This window comes from Porites lutea, chromosome 13 (genome assembly GCF_958299795.1).
Source record: "Porites lutea chromosome 13, jaPorLute2.1, whole genome shotgun sequence".
Classification (NCBI taxonomy): domain Eukaryota; kingdom Metazoa; phylum Cnidaria; class Anthozoa; order Scleractinia; family Poritidae; genus Porites; species Porites lutea.
Genome location: NC_133213.1, coordinates 3,410,703 through 3,431,718, shown reverse-complemented (window position 1 = coordinate 3,431,718; position 21,016 = coordinate 3,410,703). Strand labels below are relative to the sequence as shown.

Genomic DNA, 21,016 nt, shown 5'->3' with positions numbered 1-21,016 from the left:
CTTGTCGGTAAGGACAGTTAAACATGACAATTTTGTTTGATAAGTAAAAGTAAAAAACATAGACTGCTACGCTGACTGGTGAAGTGATGGCGCTTATCCGTCATTTGTTGATTCTTTCCTTGTTAGGTTTTAATCTGGTTGACTCAGTTGAGAAAATACCATTTTTTCTTTTTAAACAAATGTGATTCATTTGATATAATCCCTACTAGTATGATTATCGTACAGCATCATAATAATAGGAGTGATCTTTACTAAGTTTTGATATGTCCCAGGGCATGTATATACCAGCTGTAATACATTTAAGAACGACAGACTTTTTTGAGGAAAAGTTAAACATGAAAGCCTTGGAGTGATTTTCGATGTTCCTTTCCAGGGGGCTATACGTATACATGTTATTGTCTACTCCTGGGTCAATATTCGAGACTAGCTGGCTGGCGGTAGACATCAAACCTCTCAGTTTGAGGCAAAATAGATTTTCCTGTCGTCTTTTTATTCTCTTTTTTGTGCGCGCAAAATTTAATCACATGCTTTTATGGTGAATTATATATCCAACGCCACTAGAAAGTTCTTCACCAATTTCTACAATTAGCGGGCGACTAAGTCAAAAGTAAGTGACAGATATCGCAGGAAATGTCATCTTAATCTGAAAACTTAATCACCATACGCACGACCGTGCGTAAAAAAGATTTTTATCATGATGGCTTAATATGAACTGAGTAGGGGCGAGCATCGCAGTCGTTCGCTATCTTATAAAACTTGCTAAAGACGCTCATTAGATTTCTATTTGCAGCGGTCTTGGAAGGGAGAGTGAGAAATTGTGATTTACAATGAATAAATTATGCTTTCTATATAGCCAACACAGGGAGGGGGCAAGGGGGGAGCGTTTATTATTATGGCATCTCAGCTTTGATGCCCTTCTTCCTCTATATGGCGTCTCTTTCAAATGATTTCCCTTCATTTTTACTCCTCATCTCACCCTTTCCTACGCAATTCCGTATCTTTTATTTCAAAGAATCCGCCAGATTCCCCATATTCAAAAGAAGAGCGGCTAAGACCATTGTGTGAAAAGAGCAATTTCACAAGCACTATTGCGAGCATCTTATTTTTTATTTATTAATAATAACAATAATTACTATAATCATAACTATAACAAAATTCTCAAATCTGATTGGCTATCAACTGTCCTGATTTCAGCCTTATGAGAACAGCTTAATAGGACAGTACGCGTCATGCCTAAGTAATTTGTTAACGTTATGATTAATTGGTGACTGAACTTCGTGTCGTCCAATTCATTTTTTAATTTTAGGCAAAACAGGTCAGGAAAATTTTGTTTTTACTATATTCTAAATAGAAAAATACGCCTTTCTAGATCGTAAAATCAAGAAATAATAAAAAAAAAACATCGAAAAATTCTGACTTTTCCAAAGTAGGTAGTGCATGGTTTTCAACAAAAATTGGCCAACTATCCATATTTTTTTAGCCAAAGTAGGACAGGACAAACAGACACAAACCCCTTTGGAAAAATGCCAATTTTTGGACTTTTTTAACTCCGCGTTTTAATAGTCTAGAAAGGCTTTATTACTATCTAGAATATCGCCAAACATTTTTTTCTTGCCTACTTTTCCTACAAGAGAAACATGGAAAAATTTTAATTGTTGGACCAAAACTTTGCACTAACCCTCTCAAAATCATTCTGACTTTTCTTTTATATTTATGTGTAGTTGTTGATTCATCGTGACGTCACTGTTTTCATTTGTGCTGATTAGCATACGAGATATCCCATAGGAGCTGTTGCCATATGTACACCAATTTGGTGCAAAAACAAAAAAATAGCTGGTTAATTTATGCAGTTTGTGCATGTGTCAGCTCTTTACTATCAGTAACAAAGACAATAGCAGCAATAGGACAATTACATGATGACATCATTTTACTACAACTACCAGAATCCTTCAGTTTGCTGTTTTCTTTTGCAAATTAAGGCTATTGTTCTTTAAACCTCAGTGGAATTGACAAATTTAAATAAGAAAGTAAAGACGAAATGAATTCTGTTAGTTGTAGTCAAACATCGTCATCGTGAAAATGGCCTATTAAAAACTGCAGAAATACTGGGTGGCAAAACGTTAATGAGCTCATACATTCTTATTAAATTTGGGGGGTTTTGAGAGAGAAATTCCCCGAAACTATTTGGTATGATATCGAGGCTCAAATTTTCAGAAGTAACTGAAATTGTTATCCCCTTTCAATATTCAGAAATTTCTTTTTTTTAACTCTATCAGATTATGATAAGCCTAATTCTAATGAGACAAATAAGTAAAAAAGGATTCGCCTAATCACATGCATCAAAATTTATCTCTTTACAAGCATACTTGCGAATACACTGTAAACTGTTACAGTAGGAGGTTCTAAAATATATCAAATCCTAAGTGTTTGGAGAAGTTTACGAAATTCCCGGTCGGGATGTTCTCTGCATTGAAACTTAACTAAGGCACGAGAAAACCCGTTTGATTATCGCCTTCACTACTTGTCTTACTTCTTTCATCCTCCAAAAGTACAAAAATGGGTTTAGAGACGAGTTTAAGTAAAAAATAGTGGTGGCAGCCTCTCGAACGATGATCTGTGTATTGCTAAGACTATTGTCATGATCACTTGGTCGTATGGTTATAAGAGAAATTATAAACGGAACATAACATACAAACCAGGCAACCTGTACCAAAGCTATACTAACGACCGTCTTTTTGTATAGTGCTATGTTCAGTGGAATTCTTCCTCCGTTCGGTTGTCGATCATGAGCATTCCCTTGTACACTAAGCTGATGTTTTCTTAGTCTAAGGAATATCTTTGAGTAGGAAACCACTGAAATAATTAAGGAAAGAACTATCACAGTGGTAATTGTAGTCAGGAATAGGTGGTAACTGCAAAATAATATCACAACACACGAAACAGCAATGAACCAAAACAAGCAAATAATTGCACGGATTCGACATAGTGTTACAACTCTTCTATATCTTAGCCCCAGAAACAGGGCAAGAAGTCTGTCCACACTTAAGGCGGTTGATGTCAATATCGACACTCCACAAAAAACAACGGATGAAGTCCAGTTGACGATGTAAAGTACATGGAGATCCAAAGTTATCTTGTCATAGAAATAGTATTTCATGAATATGAGGCAAAAGAGTGGCTGGGATATAAGACCAACACCAAGATCGGAGACCGCCAGGCATTGGAACATCAGTTTTGTCGGCGGATGGAGAGAAGTTACCTTACGAAGGGCAATCAGAATGAGGAAATTGCCAAGGGATGCGGTGATGGGTAGAAGAATATTTATGAGGAAAAATGGAAGCATCCATGTCGCTGAAAAAAAGGAGTTTCTGTCTTCAGTTAAATTCCCCATTTATTTGGTGTAACAGGACGTCAACAAAGCACAGGCCAAGAAAGTCTCCTCTGTAACTTTTCTTATTCCAGTGCTAAAAAATGCAAAATGGCCTTGCATCACAAAACCGATGAAAACCTTTATAGACTGAATAAATGCAATTATAAATCAATGCACTTTACGATGACGTATTACAAAAAGTGCAGCCCTCACTTAATAAAGAACAATGTGGAGAGTCAGGAACTGAAAATGATAACGATTTTTTTTATTGAAAGTGATCTTTATATGATCTCAGAATTCTAAATATTCCGAGATTGTTTCTGACATCACTTCATCACGTCCGGCGTCCGAGCCCGTAATTTTCCGTCACCTGACGTCAATTGCATTTTCAATTAACAAACGGCCTTGGACTAAAGTTCATTTTCGGATCAGTCGAACAGTTATTACTGCAAATTATTCTGAAAATATACATCAGGGAGTCTTGATAAATTAAAAGCTTGCTAACAATGAAAATTTCTCAGTCTTACAAAGAAAGGTTACGGTTTTATTAAAATTTTAGTGTCTTCGTTGTCGTTAAGGAAAGTTAAACATGACAGTTTTGTTTGATAAGGTAGAAGTAAAAAACATGGACGCCGAAGCTGACCTGGTGAAGTGGTAGCGCTTAATTGTCATTTGTTGATTCTTTTCGCGTTAGGTTTTAATCTAATTGACTCAGCTGAGAAAATACCATTTTGTTTTTTTAAACAAATGTGATTCATTTGATATAACGGCCTACTAGTATGATTATCGTAAAGCATATAATATTGGGAGTGATCTATACTATGTTTTGATATGTCCCAGGGCATGTATATAACAGACGCAAGACTTTTTTTGGGAAAAGTTAAACATGAAAGCCTTGGAGTGATTTTCGATGTTCTGTTCCAGAGTGCTGTACGTGTTATTGTCTACTCCTGGGTCAATATTCGAGACTAGCTGGCTGGCGGTAGACATCAAACTTCTCAGTTTGAGGCGAAATAGAATTTCCGGTCGTCTTTTTATTCTCTCTTTTGTGTGCGCCAAATTTTATCACATGCTTAATGGTGAATTATATATCCAACGCCACTACAAAGTTCTTCACCAATTTCTACAATTAGCGGGCGACTAAGTGGAAAGTAAGTGACGGAAATCGCAGGGAATGTCATCTTATTTTATGAAAACTTAATCACCATACGCACCACCGTGGGTAAAAAAGATTTTTATCATGATGGCTTAATATGAACTGAATAGGGCGGAGCATCACAGTCGTCCTCTATATTATAAAACTTGCCAAAGGCGCGCATTAGATCTCTATTTGCAGCGGCCTTAGAGAGGAGAGTGAGAAATTGTGATTCACATTGAATAGAGTATGATTTCTATATAGCGAATACGGGGAAGGGGTGGGTGGGGCGGGGGGGGGTATTATTATAGTATCTCAGCATTGATTCCCTTCCTCTATATGCCGCCTCTTTCAGATTATTTCGCTTCATTTTTCCTCCTCATCCCACCCCTACTTACTCAAGTCCGTATCTTTTATCTCAAAGAGTCCGCCAGGTTCCCCATATTAGAAAGGAGAGCAGCTAAGATCATTGTGTGAAGAGAGCAATTTCACCAGCACTATTGCGCGCATCTTATTTTTTATTTATTAATAATAACAATAATTAGTATTAATATTGTACCTTCTCTCCAATGCAAGTCATATACGCAGAAAGAGAAGAGACAAATATCCAGAACTGATCCGTAATTTGTCATTTAGTTATATAAAAAAAATGAAAGGCATAGATTGCGATTGAAAGAGTTGAAAACTCATTTTCCCTGCACACGTTTTTTTTTTTTTTGCAGTACCATAAAAAGGATAGTCACAAACTCAACACTGTCAAATTACAGTGCAATTAAAACCGTTTATTGGTCTTTTGTTTGATATCTATTGCTATAAAGCTGGATTTTTCTTTCAAACTAAGCGCTCTCTCATTGTTTTTTTTGTCTTTTTCGGGTCACATGACATCTAAAGAACTGCTTCCCACCGACAGTTTCAGAGCGAGGAACACTGCAAAATCTGTGGCGTTTTCTTCTCAGGAAACATGCAAGTTTGCTGTTTCCCTCGAGAACAATAACGAAGTGTTCAGAATTCACCGCTATCACAGTAGTACTAGGCGTCAGTAGTGGTCTCAAAGGATGCCGCCGCCGCCTATTGTTTCAGGCTATTGTTCTCAGTTGTCAATCAAATTAAAAATTCAAGATGGCGCCCGAGAGCAAGAACGTTCTAAAGATCAGGGAATCACCAATTGTTGACAGTTTAATCATGTCGCGCGACGAAAAAGACGTAAGGGTTTATCGGAACCTAGCCAAAAGCGAAGCAAGATCCAGACTGAAGGAGAGGATTCTGGAACAAATGATCTTATCCGTGGATTATTTAGATAATTTCCACGAATCATTCATGATGAAACTCGAACACCTAGAATGTGTGTGTCTAGTTAACGCGTTCCAGTGAATGGTTTTGTATGTTAATTCATGTTCGCTTGGAATTTGCATGAAAACTCGTAGAGTCTTAGAGAAAAAAGAAGACCTGAAAGAAAGAAAGATTTGAACCTGTAAGCTTAAACTAAAGTTACCTGGCGTCAGTACTAAGACTTAACGCGTTGCGCTAAGCCCGTTCCCGACGAAAGTTGACTACAAAATAAAGAAGTCTTTCTGAATATTGGTCATGACTTTTATTGATGTGGTGGTTCCTAAAAGAACCGTTTTTGTCATAAGACAATTAGTGGGATCTGTTCTTCCTACTTAGGAATTGTGAATAGAACGCCCAGTTAAATGGGTAGGCTGAGATGATTTGCCATTTCTCGCCTGGTACTTTCTCAGAATAATACACAGCGATGTGTTTGGCAGGGAAGCCTTCCGGATCTGTACCAATTTGCCGGTTTAGTTTAAACACGAACAAATAAAAGCGTCCATGATATTCGTTCCATCCCTCGTGTATGACGGACACGTCTTCGCTGTTTTCTTCCCAGGTGAGTTCGGAGACAGTCTTTAACAAATCGACTAAATCAATTTGTGACTCAAACTTCGACGCTCTCACATGTTCATGTTTTAAAACATGCCTCTCGTTGATATGATCTGCTTGCTTTTGTGTCAGGAACGTTCCCTCGGTTTCAAATGGCAAAGCCATGGTTGAAAATAAAATTTTTTCTGGTTCATCTTAAAACAGATTGCAACACAAAAGACTCAAACTTGAAAAAGAGCGAAAAGGGTTATTGTTTTTGCCGCCCGCCGTTCAACTAAAAAGAGCAGCGAACTTTTTGCCGCGAAGGTTCAAAAACTTAAAAGAACGGCGAAAAATTAAATGGTTTTTTACCGCTCCACTTTAATTGTCCCCGCACCAATCAGCGTGAATCTCCCATGAACAGCATAAAGGTAGAGTGAATTTGAAAAAGTCATTTTGCTCTGCTCATCCCAGTGTCAAGATATCCAATTGCTCAAAGATGAAGACTTTGTATGAACTTGCCTTGGAAGCTGTCCCTAACAAGGGTTTAATGGCTGAGACGTTTCTGGTCCCTTGTCATCCGATTGCCAAAGAACTTCAAGCCCGGCAGTACATTGAAGACAGAAATAAGTATAGACAACAACACCGCGTCAATTTCAGGTTTGTCTACGCTGATTTGTGTTTTATCCAAGCCTTGTTTTTAAACTCAGACATTTACCCGAGTGATGTTACGTTTTTAAATCGAATGTGGAAACAAATCGACGATTTACTTTAGTCCCTGTTTTGTTTTAGACCTATTCTGGAATCCCTGTTTTGGATAAAGGATTGCATATGGCTTAGTGTGAAGACGAAATGTTATATGATTGAACTGTAAAAACGTGTTTTTAAACGCGCTTGTTGATGTTTTATTTTAGAAATTGTTTGAATCAGTTGAAACAGCGAAGATGGGCCATGTATTGTCATAAAACAGAATGGATTCCCGTCAATGCGGAGAAACTTTTGTGTTCTCAATGTAAAAGAATTAGGTCAACACAGTTAACTTTAGATGGTTTACGTTTGCAAAGGCAAAAGAAATTTGTAGATAAAAATGAAGAGGCACGTTTAATTCGGCGTTTTTACTATACGCCAATTCGTAGACGTTTAGGGTTAGAATTTGAGTAAGTTGTTGTTTTTATTTTCTGTTTAGCAAATGTTTGCGACAAATCAAGAAACGTCATTTTTGTAGATCGACCCAATGGCTTTCGTTTCATGAAGGATTTTGTTCTCAGTGTTTTAGAATTGGAGTTGATTGTTTGACGGTAACCGGTCAAATGAAATATGACCGATACGAACGAGTTAATTTTGAACATGAACGGCGAAAAATCTTTAAGCTATACAGGGGTACAGGAATTTTAAGAAGACGTCAGGCACTTGAACACAGAGTAATCCAATCTTTGGGTCTTTTTTAGAAAAGTGATGCAAGATATCCGTTTTTCGCCGCTAAATCCTTTTACAGAGTGGATCGAAATCAATAGGCAGACCACTGATTTTCGTATTACAATTTTAAATGTAACGATCGATGATGTAAAGCTTGTGGACAATCCTTTTTTTCCTGCTATTGAAACAATGATTGAACGTTTTGAGCTAACCTACGCACACTTAAAGTTAGAATTTCCCTGGTTCTTTCGAGATTACCATGTCAATTTTTTATAATGGACCAGATTCATTAGGGATCTGATATGTTCCAGTTTGTAAATAAGAAAAAAGTGCTTTGAAAAGGACTTTAACCGACTAGCGGTTAAAACACGTTCTTCTCATTGCATTGACTAAGAAAGTGATTGTACCGTTTTACCGAAGGAAGGTAAAAATGTAAACAAAGTTAAGTTTGCGTGTAATTTACTTGTGTCTTTGGGAAAAAGAAATGAACTGAGATCTGTCAACGCTCAGGCAGGGAGGGGTTTTCTTAGAACTTAATGAACACTCAAGAAAAAGAAAAGATTAAAGCTGAATCAACCAAAATTTCTTAGAAAGCGATCAAAGAGTAAAGCTGAATTAGCCAAAATTCCTTAGAAAACGAACAAAGAGTAGAGCTGACTCAGCCAAAAATGAATTAGAAAAACGAACAAAGACTTAGTCTTGAGGGATCAGTTGGAAAAGTAATTAGAAAAAGAACAAAGAGTATAGCTGACTAAGGGAAAATAGATCATTAGGCAATCTTGGACAACCTTTTGTTTAGGATAAGTTAATGACATTCAAAACACATACTCCGCAGTTCATTTAACTCATTCGCGTCTCTGAAAGCGTCATTCAGTTTTTACTGTCTTACTAAGCAGAGCTTTTTGCAAAACGGTGTTTTTCATATCATGGATCCATACATTCGCGCGCTTATGAACGATGGGCTCGATTCCTTGTTGGAGGAAATACCTGACTGGACGACTAGTCAAGGGGAAGAATTAATGGACTCGGAGGATGACAGCGATTTGCTAATCGCGGCGCGCCGAGCAGAACAACAAGGAGGGAATCCCTTGTTTGCTGTGAATATGGAACGAGTGAGAGCACCGCGCTCTTTTCACCGTGGTGTAGCCATTCAAATGCAAGTCCGATTTTCTCTGGAACAGTTACGTCCGCCGAATGGGGAATACCAAGGTGAAGCAATAGCGGAAGCCTTCCATCAAGGTTTGATTAATTTTATCCGCGATCCTCGCAATGGTATTGTCAATCCTCAGGATTATTCGATGTCTATGGCTATTCACCACAGCACAGGGACCCACACATGGACCAGCTGCCCGAGAGTTCCACTGAGTGAGTGGATTCAAGGATCGCCACTGACTCGGCAATGGCTAGAAAGACTGGCTAAACAGCTTAACTCAGCGGAAAGTTTCGATGCTGCGAGCGGGGATTTTTACGCTGAACTGTCTTTTTTTAAGACGCATCAGCGTGGCGGAAGACCAGCCAAAAACAAGCCTGGTAACAAGTCGTTTGAGCAGTTACTGAAAAAGAGATCTGTGATCACGATTAAAAACAAAGATGAACTGTGTTTCGCGCGAGCCTTGGTTTGCACCAAAGCCTTTGTCGACCAAGACCCTCAGTATCAAAATATTTCTAAAGGACGTGGAATGCAGGGTCATCTTACCTACAAACTGCATCAAGAAACCGGGGTTCCTGAAGGACTGTGCGGTTTACCCGAAATTCAGAGAATGCAAGATCATCTTGGTCCTCAAGGATACCAGATTAAAATCTTTGAAGGACTCTGTGGGGCACTCTGGTATTGTGACCCGTCGTTTGATTCAGCACCTAAAAAACTGTGCCTGCTCAAAGTAGAACAACATTTTCACGGATTACAAAGTGTGCCAGCCCTCCTAAACAAGAGTTATTACTGTCATCAATGTAACAAAGGTTACGATCATGAAGATTCAGAACATCATAATTGTTCTCGTCAAAACTGTGACAAATGTCGAAGAAAAAACGGCGAATGCCCTGATTTTCAAGAAAAAAAGTCTGCTAACGCCTACTGCAATGATTGCGGTCAGTCTTTTCACGGGCAAAACTGTTTTACCGCTCACAAGAAAAAACTATGTCGTTTATTCAAAAAGTGTCCGGAGTGTTGTAAAGTCTATAAGTTTTCCAAGAAAAAGAAGCATGTGTGCGGAGAATACAAATGTCCTAACTGCCGAGAGAAAGTTTTGCCGAACCACCAGTGTTACATTCAACCGCTTGGAATGGAGTTCAGCAATCTTCTTGACCAGGTGGACGATTTAAACGAGGAAGACCGTGCGATTCTGGAAGACATGGTTGAAGCGGAAGCCGCGGAAAAAAGTAAAAAAGAAGAGGACGAAGAACCGCCCCCGCTGGTGTGTTGTATTGATTTTGAATGTGGGTTGGATGAAAATAAGGATTTTGAGGATGTGCGTGTGGGCTGGCAATATGTGAATGTGGAAGGTAGCTACCGCGAAGCAGGCAAGGCATCGGATATGTTGAAGGATGTGATGGCGAAAACGGTTACCGCGGACATGAAAGAACGGAAAGTGTTTGTGTTTGCTCACAACATGCGAGGGTTTGATTCGTCTTTTATTTTGCAGTTGTTGTATGATAGGGGTTACAAAGTCGAAAAGGTCTTGAGTATGGGGGCGAAATTTTTGTCGTTTCAGTGTGGTAATATGATTTTTCGGGATTCTCTTAATTTTTTTAACATGCCTTTGGAACGCTTGTCGGCTACATTTAATTTGAAGGAAGCGCATAAGGGTTTCTTCCCTTATTCTTACATTTCTGAAGACAAGATTTATTACGTTGGACGCTACCCAAAAGCAGAAGAATACCATCCCGAACGAATGAACGATAAACGGAGAAAGGAATTTTTAACTTGGCACAAAGAAAAAGTTAACAGCGGCGCCATCTTTGATTGCCAAAAAGAACTATCTGCGTACCTGAAAAGCGATGTCCAAGTGCTAACGGAATCCATGGAAACATTTGCCAGTGAAATGTTAGAGCTGACTGGCATAGACCCTACGGTGGAATGTGTCACCATTGCAAGTACGGCGTTTAAAGTTTTCCAGACCAAGTTTTTGGAGCCGTACACGATTGCCTTGGAACCCCTCGCCGGATGGCGCCACAACCAGCAGAAACAGAGTGTGGAAGCCCTGCAGTGGTTAGAATTTCAAAATGCCAAGATTGGCGGCGGCATTCAGGTAACTAGTCTTTTACACACTTAAGAATTCAAGTTGCAGTCAAAGTCTACACTTAAGAAAAATTAGTTGCAGTGTTTTACCGCAAATATCATTTCGTGAAATGTTTACTACGGTGCAATGGTCTATGCACGCTACAAATAAAAAATTACAGTGTTTTGTATGGGAATTATGTTGAAAAAGTCTGCATTTTAAAAATTTAACATGCAGTGTTTTACTGTATTTTTCAGTATGCGAAATGTTTACTACTGTGCAAACGAAGATGCACGATCGAAAAATTATAATCTGCGTACCGTCAAGTAAACAATAACAAATGTATATATTTTTTCTCTTTTTCAGCATGTACGAAATTCATTGAATGGGGAAGCCAAAGTCATCACCCCAGCCCAAACTTACAACGTGGATGGTTTTCACGCTGCCAGCAATACGGTCTTCGAGTACCAGGGTTGCATCTTTCACGGATGCTTTAAATGTTACCCGAAGCAAAGAAACCTGAAGCGCTTCTGCCATCCAGATCGAACTGTGAGAGAAGTCTACGAGGCAACCCTAAAGAAAACGGCCATCCTCCGTGACGCTGGATACAACGTGGTTGAAATGTGGGGGTGTGACTTTGCGAAGCAGAAAGAAACCGATCCAGAGCTGGCCGAATTCTTGGAACACTTTGAATTTGTGCCACCGCTTGAACCGCGAGATGCGTTCTTTGGGGGTCGAACGGGCGCTGCGACCCTGTACTCAAAAACCGCTGAAGATGAAGAGATTTGCTATGTTGATTATACAAGCTTGTATCCAAGTATTAACAAATATGGAACTTATCCAGTGGGATTCCCGCAGATTATCTTTCGTCCAGAAAACCAGAACATTAACGATTATTTTGGTCTCGCTCAAGTCGATATCCTGGCTCCGGAACGCTTGTACCACCCCGTCTTGCCCGTGAGAGCAGGCGGAAAACTTACTTTTCCTCTTTGCAGGTCTTGTGTTGCCGAAGAGTTAGAAAAACCATTGCTTGAGCGGTCCAACATGTGTGGTCACACCCGAGAACAGCGAATGCTAAAAGGTACTTGGTGCACACCAGAATTGCAGAAGGCAGTCGAGAAAGGATATCAGATTGTGAAGATCCATGAAGTCTGGCACTTCCCCGAAGAAAATAGACGTGAAGGCCTTTTCGCTGGCTACGTGAATACCTGGTTGAAACTTAAACAGGAAAGCGCCGGATGGCCTGCAGGTGTGGAAACCCCAGAGCAGAAAGCAGAGTACGTAAAGCAATATGAAGAACACGAGGGGATTAAGCTGGATCCTGAAAAGATTGCTGTGAATCCGGGCCGAAGAAGCATTGCGAAATTACTTTTGAACAGGTAACTAGTTATATTAAATTGTTTAAGTTGCAGTCAAAGTCTACACTTAAGAAAAATTAGTTGCAGTGTTTTACTGCAAATTTGAGTTCGCGAAATGTTTACTACTGTGCAAACACAAGTGCACACTACAAATCAAAAATTACAGTGTTTTGTATGGGAAATATGTTGAAAAAGTGTGCAGATTTTAAACTTACATTGCAGTGTTTTACTGTACATTTCAATTCGTGAAATGTTTTAGACTATGTAAGGAGCAATGCAGACTGTAAAATTATAATCTGCGGACCATACTAAGAAATCAATAACATTACTTTTTTCTTTTTCAGCTTATGGGGGAAATTTGGTGAGCGACAGAACAAGCCTGTGACGCACTGCATCACCCAACCCTCACATTTGTTTCAGCTGCTAGAAGACCCGGTGAATGAGATTCACAGTGTACGTATCTGCTCTGAAGATGTCATGGAGTTGGTGGTGACCAAAGCGGAAGACGAATACCAGCGTTCGTTCAAGCAAAACGTGTTCATCGCGGCCTTCACGACTTCGCTGGCTCGCCTCAAGCTTTACGATGCCCTTGATTTTTTAGGTGACCGAGTCTTGTATTACGATACAGACTCGGTCATTTATAAAACCAAGCGGGGTCAAGACAAGCTGCCGCTGGGTTCGTTTTTGGGGGAATTCACAGACGAGATTGACGGAGACGTGATCGTGGAATTTTGCAGTGGCGGGGCGAAAAACTATGGTTACCTGACCAAGAAAGGTAAAGTCGAATGTAAAGTACGTGGGTTTTCTCTCAATTATGAGACAAAACAAACCTTAAATTACTACACGATGAAAGAAAACATTTTAAAAGAGTTAGACGAACCGTTGGAAAAAGCGCGTCGAATGGCGATCACGATTCCTGATTTTTTTAACACAATGAGGTCACCAAGAAAATCAAACTCACGGAACGTAAAAAACATTATCAGCTGGTGTTTGATAAACGCATCATTGACCCTGCTACACGTTCTTCGACCCCGTATGGCTACAATTGGTTTGGAGCAGAGGTGGAACTTTTAATGGATTTGTAAAAATAGTGCGGGTACGGTTTGCTTGGTAGCGCCAACCCGCTTTAGCTTTTGTATGTAGTTTTTATAGGGGTACAGTAGCTTGGAAGCGCGAACCCTTTGCATGCTTTGTTTTTGAAATTAAATTAGGATTTGTAACGTTTTATCGAAGGGAGGTAAAAACGGCTTAATAAACTAAGTTCGCGACACAATTGATGGTGTGGTCTCTGTTTGTATAAATAGAGGGAACAGGGTTGGTCAAGTTACTTTTCGTAAACATGTCGAACATTTACTTAACCCTCGTAAGCGATGTCACCCAAACATACGTGAGTAATGTGGCAAATCAGTTTAAAGTCAAACCTGGGTTAAGATTACACGGGGAAGGATGGAAAGTCTCAATTGCTTCGGCAATTTTGCCTAAAATGTCTCTATTTAAAGACTTGCAGAGTGCCGATGTGAATTTAATGGAATTATGGGCTGAGACTGAAAAAGCAAATCAATCCGGTGTGTCGCAAAAAGGCTATATCAGTGCTAGTGATTTACGTGAATGGGAAAAAGCAGGCGCCTGTCATGAAGGGGTGGATTTTTTTAATACAGTGAAACATAGAATAGAAGAAACAGCGCACGCTAGTTTGGATGATGGTTTTAAGTTTAGTTCAGCCCGTTGGCATACATTAGCGTGGAATAAAGACGGTGTGCAACCGGAACTCGTCTTAACTCATAGCCATACGGACAATTCAATTTATGTCTACAAACCGTTGGCGGAAACATTGCATTGAATAAATACCAAGTCTAATCAAGCCGATAGCATGGGACCAAATTTGGTACATAGCTACCCCAATCACACTAAAGGAGCCAGTTCCTTGGAGACGGGAAAACCCACCCAAATACTTGGCAATTGGCTTCATTTAAGTACTCTCTCCGATTGGCGTTTTATTAACCTCAATCAAAGTTTTGAAGATGCCTTAAACCTCTACCCCAGACCCCTGGAAGTCTCAGCCAAAGTGACCGCTAACAGCGTGACCGTCACGCAATCCTTAGGCCAAGTCTATTATGCGCCTGAAGGAAGACAACGCTATGCGTTTTCACCCACCCGAGAAAACTTTTACGAGGTACAAGACAATCATTGGGAAGAGGTTGAAATCACGCTCAAAGAATTAAATGGGACACTAGTTCAATCGGATAGTCAGTGCGTGATTCGACTGCATTTTAAGAAAGAATAAGACACAATTCAATTGTAACAACAAATTTTTATTAAGTGAATAAAAAAACAAACAGAATTACAGCTTAAGTTTGCGTTTTGTCTGCATAATGGCTTTGACGATCCGTTCTTGTTTGGTTTTCTTCCCTGGGAGGTTTGTAATAGCGCGTATCATTTTATCGTCCGCTTTCCACTTGTCCTTTAAACTTTTCGCTTTGGAATAATCGATGTCATGGATTTTCGCTAATTCGTCTAATCTATTGATGCCTCGGTCACCCCTCTTCAGTCTTTGTTGAAGGCGGGTCCCTGGACCAAGGTAATTTGCTCTAGGCCAATGAAACTCTTTGCCTGTTTTTTCAATTAATTTTTGAATATCCAACGCAGCCCCACGCTGACCGCGCTTTTTTCCCTTTTGCGGTCTTTTTCTGCGAGCCTTCCTTTTACCAATCCTTGCCATCTAATCGTCTTTTTGCTGGTGTCCCAAACGGTTTCCAGCCTGGAGCAGTTGCGAGTTTCTTTAAGGCTCTTTCTGTAGCCCTTTTTGATGCCTCGTTAAATTTTTTTTCAATACTCTCCCGAGCTTTTTTCCAAGGGGATTTAGCAGCAAAGCCTTCTTCTTCTTCCGCTGTACTAAAAACACTGGAAGGAGGGGAAGGAGTCTTTTTCTTTTTAGGGTTCTTGTAACCAGATGAAGGAGTCTTTTTAGGGGTCTTGGGTAACAACCGCTTTGCTTTGGATTCGGTCTTAAAGGTCAACTTGGGTTTTTTACTGGTGGAGGGAGTTTGTTTAACTACAGGTGTTTGTAACACTGAATGAGGGGTCACTGGTTCTGCTTTCCTTTTTATAGATTTACTGATTTTTGAAATGTTCCCCATAAATTGCTGTAATGGACCAACCGCTAAATTTCCCTCCTCATCATCGCTATCGGAAACATCCTGCCCTATCCCGCGCGTTCCTCCTGGCTGACGAATTTTCTTAACCCATTGTTGTAATTGTCGGTTCACGGATTTCAAACGGGGTTCTTTCCAAGTATCTGGCGCAGGACTCTCCAGCAAAAGTTCTTTTTGAGCGGCTAAACCAGCAGCTTTGGTTAAGCGGCTATCGTCTAAAAGATTAGATTTGTATTTATCCCGCAAACGTAAAAATTTCACAGAGTTTTCAATCGGTGTGGATGAAATACCGTCCATGATGGCAAATGAACATCCTGGTCAAGCCATGCGCTTATATCTGTTTGGGTCTGCATCTCCCTTTGAGTCTTTGTTGAAACTCTTTGATCATTTGTGCAATGAGAAGCACATAATCTAATATGCATAGGAGTCGTTGTAACACTTTACGTTTCATGACTTAATAACGATAATGTTTTTTAGCGCAGTGATAGCAGCGATTTAATTCTTTCCACGCACCGGCTCCTATTTGTGTAGTCATCAGATGTTTGCGCCTTTTTATACTCTGACGAGGATTCGCAATGACTCGGAGAGATTGACGATAGGGTTTTAAACGACTGACCGTCTTTCTACCAGGTCGTACAGCCCCACGCAACGTGTTCATCACCAGTTCACTCACTGCATTAATTTGATCCGCATTCGCATAACGTAATTTTTGCTGACGATTATTTTGATTTGCTACTTTTAAGACATCTCTTAAGAAATGACTCTGTCTTGTCATTCGCCCCGTCATGATGTTTATTTTTTCATTCGTTTACGCCTCCTTTTATACTTCTTTTTCTCTAAAGCTCGTAACGCTTTCCGAGTGCCATAATTAGCCGCCGCGCCTAAACCACCTAAAGCAACGGCTTTTCCACCACTCACTAAGGCTGGAATAGCTGCTGCTAACAGAGGAGCAATACCTCCTCTCTGTCTTCCTACACCAGGTCTACCTTTTCTTCTTTTTCCTTTTTGTTTCATGATAACGAATGCGTTGGTTTGAGATAGAACGGCTATTTATATCTTCGTCAAAGGTATGAACGCGTGTTGTTCCCTCTGCTTTTGTTAAATGACTCCAAATGCGAAAACAGCCATCCGAGGCAGGATGTAAATCCAACATAAAATAACCAAAAGGACGGGCTGTTAGCTTTAAAAACAATTTGAGTACTTGACGCCATTTTTCAGGGTACACTTGAAGCAGTAAATGTCGAATGCCTGTCTTATCCCTGGGTGATTTAAAACAAATCACATAGTGTGCATTGCGGTTAATAGTTTTCGCAAACTTGCCCGGGGGAAAGAGATCTTGTGTAATATAAAGAGCGGTAATGCCTCGATGGTGAGAATCTTTCGTAAATAAATCCAAGACGCGTTTATCACTCCCTGATTCTTCCATTAAATCATCCAAAATGAGTATGCCATGATGTTCAGGTTTAAACCATTTAACAAGAGCCCCTTCGGGAGGAAGTCCTTTGTAAAAATTAACGTGTTTTTTCATGCGATCAAATCGGGGTTGCCATCGATCATAACAATATACCACTTTTTTCGGAGGAGGGTCAAACAATGTTTTTTCTTTGAGTAATTTTTCCACTAATTCGCTTTTCCCACTACCTGAGGGACCCGCTACAATCACACTAGAGGGTTGTCGAATCATTTTCGCCGTCTGTAATGTTGTACGTTATCTTTTATACCTTTCAGCGCTTGTTTCCCTAAAAAGGCCCCTAATTTGATAAAACTAGGAGAAGGACCAGACAACCCCATGGCTACCCCTTCGGCAATTTTATCCACAAGACGTGGTTTTCGCCTAAATCTCGCACCCCCTTTTTGACTTTTTCGTTTTATGACTCGACGTTTTCGCCTTCGGGCCATAGTTGTTGATACAACCGCGGTGAGGTCAACTGAATGAGGATTAGTATCTGATCTTTCAAATGCGTTTCACCTATTCCTTTTATATGATTTTTTAAGTCCCACCACAACTGAGCTTGCACTAAACATCGTACAAATTGCCAATGATACCCATCCCACAGATCTGCTGGATCCAGACAGAGTTTGATCCATTCTTGTTTGTGATCTTTCCAATAAGACCATTCTTTTTCTAACAGGGCATCGAGCACTTTTTGAACATCCCCCCGTAATATCATGATAAAAGTGACACAGTCAGAAGTAACACACACAATTTTATTAATGAATGAAAAAAGAACAACGGTTTACATTACATTGCTCATACTCTGTCAGCTCTGTTTTAATGAGACGCTGCAGTTGGTCTGCGACTCGCCTATCATTTAACACTAAATTATTGGAATGCCACTGAGCTAAAAAATCTTGAAAAGAGGCATGTCTGGCTTTTGCTTTCAAAAAGAAAAGGGCATAATGCCCACACGTAAAACTATCCATGGCTTGTAAAGTCTGATCACTGCTAATGATTTCTTTCCACTGGCTCAACCAAGCTTGTAAGGTAGGATTTTTGTAGGTAGAAAGAGGTAACCCATAACTGTCAAAGACTTCACATGTAGTTCCTTCGGTCCAAAGGGCTAACCAATGTTCACCCGGTTGACTAGCTGGATCTGTGTTAACAATGTAAGCATTCACTCGTTTCTTAGACACGGGAGGTAATTGATCTGCTGGAAACACGCCACGAAAATAGGGTCGTAATTCGCGATCGTCTTCTGCTAAGTATTTGAGGACTGTATCACTGAGAGGTACGAACTCCATCCTAGCTGTTGATGGAATAAAGAATGCCTCCCCACTGGTCTATTTCATAGACATTTTCGTACTCACTCCAAATTACCACGGTCACGTTGTGACCTACATTGGCTCTGAAGTCAATTTCATAACTGACATTCCCCGTGAGTTTAGGATTTCTATAGCTAGGATCATCCGCATCCCCAGGAGCATTGTTAAACATGAACAAGGTACAATTGTTGCCTTGTCCCCAGTCGCTTGGGAGCAGCATGGGTACCCTGTGGTGCTTGTAAGCGCCTGACGCTGTGAGGAAGCGATCATAGCCTACTAAATCTTCTGCTTTGGAATTGCCTGTTAGTTCCAAGGCTCTATACGGGTATTCTTCGCCGTCAATCCGTTGTCGAACTCTGGTGACACCAAACTTTTCATAGGCATAAGGGTAATACTTCAGACTTCCATTGTAATTCGTGGAATTCATGAGTCCGATAATGAATTTGACAGGAACCTTGTTCAAGAAGACATTGTCCTGAGACCAACGAGTGCTGTTTCCATCGAACGAATACGTTCGGATTTCACTTCGAGCTACAGGGTAGCGGACTTTTTTGGTTTTACTCAAACTTCTTTCTTTTTGTAGCCTGGAATACACAGAGGCATTGAGAGTGACTTTTTTCATCCACAGAGTGACAAACAAATCATTGTCTCCCAGTGTTGGAATCTTTTTGTTGACAGTCGTAGTCGTGTCTGGGGTACCAAACAGAAACATGTTGCTGTCATTCAAATACAATTCCAAATCAATCTGCACGTTAGGAACCAAACATTTGCCTGTTTTGAACACCGCGATGTGGGGTTTGATGATAAAGGTATGATACGCTTTGCCGAGTAAGCGACTGGTGAGTGCTTTCAAGCCTGTTTTTCCACTCCAGTCGTTGGGGTTGGGTTTATCATTAGTGCCTGCATTGGTAGGGGTTAATTCTTCAAGGACATTGAGTTCATTCACCCATCCTTGAGCTGCCAAGGTCGTTTCTCCTTCTTGGCGATTAAAATTCTGTAGGGTTTCTAGGTAAGCTTTCTGGTGATAGGCATTGCTTTGTTCTGTCATCAACACTCCGTTGAAAGACACATTTATTTGATTAAAGAGAGAATGACCAAAATTGTTGACGCAATAGACATATTTGGTATCATTACCATCCGAAGCCCCTGTTTCATCATTGGAAAGTCCTCCTGTCCCTGTGGTGTTCATACGCACTTTGATTTCTAGCTTGGTTTCATTCAAATCATAATAATCATCCCCTGCCGGTACAGTAAAAAGAATAGGACGTGTTCCAGTATTAGCTGGTTTGAAAGGAATCCACCGTTTGGCTTCATACCTATAGTCAATGTTGGGAATGTCAAACAGATTCAGCGACATGTTGACGGACTGATAGCTTAACGTCGTCTGCTTCGTCTATTTATACGTTTCCGTCCTTTGTTTTTCCAAGGGTAGATGACTGGATGCACTTTCCCTCCTTTTTGTTTTCTTAAAGAACGAAGAATCGTTGGATCTAATGGTTTATAGGTAGTGGATCCCCATGGGTTGGTAGGTTGTCTAAAAATAGTGCCTCCGCGTTGATAGGGAGAATGGTAACGACCCACTGATCGTTGATGTCTTATGTGAGATTGTGAATTTTGTCCTCGCCGCATGTTTTACACACCTAAAATGTCTTTAACACGTTGTCGTTTCTTTTTATAGGTTTGTTTGGCTTTGGTTTTAACCGCAAGACCAATAGCCGCAGGTATTTTACGTTTGAGTCCTCTTTTTAAAACGTCTCCTGAACCTTTTAAGGCTTCGGAGGCTGACGCCCCTTTTTCATAAGCATGTAATCCGTGTCCAATCGAACGAACTACACTCGGCCCCGCTAATTTTACCAATTCTTGCATAAAACCACTCCCGTACATAGTGGGGGTATGATAACGCGTCAGTGATCCTCCTAACATGTTGTTTGCTGTAGTTGTGATGTTTCCATAATACAGGGTCTCTTTTATACTTGTTGAAAACCAAGGGTAATGATGGTTTTGCCTGGGGATAAGACCAACAAGGACCCATCTGGTGTAGCCAACGACACTTCAATGCTTTCCATGTGTTGATTTCGAACTCGAATCCATTCACGATGGTAAGGTTCTATGGTCGCTCTCCCTTCTCCTTTTCTTTCTAATTCCACTTTTCTTAACAGCGAATGTCGTTGTGATCCTACAATGGTGGATTCTACAGCATCGCAATAAATCATGACCGTTTGTTTTACGGTTCCCACATGCGTATTAAACAGGACATTCAGATTTTGAAAATGCCAATCCACAGTACGCGTGAGATATAGATACGATTGACCGTTCTCTTGTTTGACTTTGAATAACGAGTTTCCCCCTAATAAATCTGATGGACTAATGCTCACAAAATGCTCTCCTAGCCATTGATACTTATCATTGCTTTTGACGGGTGGAGTGGATGTCGTATAAGTGGTTGTGGGTAAGACAAAGTCTAAATTGGGTCCTAATTGGTATTGGTTGTTTTTGTCTTTGAACAATAAACCAAACTTTTCCGCAAAATCCACATGTATCCCTACAGAGGAAAGGGGGTGAATTTTTAGCTGTCTGTCACGAGCAAACGCATCTTCACGGGATACTTTTTTCAACACGAGGGTGTTTTCGTTCCATTCAAAGGTGGGTTTCCAAGTAGATTTGAGGGAAACAGTGCCTGTATTACCTTTGGTTGTTCTCCAAGTGTCGAAGGTTGACTTTACATCTTCCATGATGGTTTGTTC

At 40.3% G+C, this 21,016-nt stretch overlaps 2 protein-coding genes across 2 annotated transcripts; both read right to left on the bottom strand.

Annotated features, from left to right (window-relative positions):
• Positions 1-2,359: 2,359 nt before the first annotated feature.
• Positions 2,360-3,498, bottom strand: LOC140923681 (melanocyte-stimulating hormone receptor-like). Its single transcript, XM_073373755.1, has one exon. The coding sequence runs from the start codon at positions 3,389-3,391 to the stop codon at positions 2,477-2,479; it is 915 nt and encodes a 304-aa protein (XP_073229856.1). The 5' UTR covers positions 3,392-3,498; the 3' UTR covers positions 2,360-2,476.
• A 14,754-nt stretch (positions 3,499-18,252) lies between these two features.
• LOC140923610 (uncharacterized protein F54H12.2-like) lies at positions 18,253-19,629 on the bottom strand. Its single transcript, XM_073373683.1, has one exon. The coding sequence runs from the start codon at positions 19,627-19,629 to the stop codon at positions 18,253-18,255; it is 1,377 nt and encodes a 458-aa protein (XP_073229784.1).
• Positions 19,630-21,016: the final 1,387 nt, after the last annotated feature.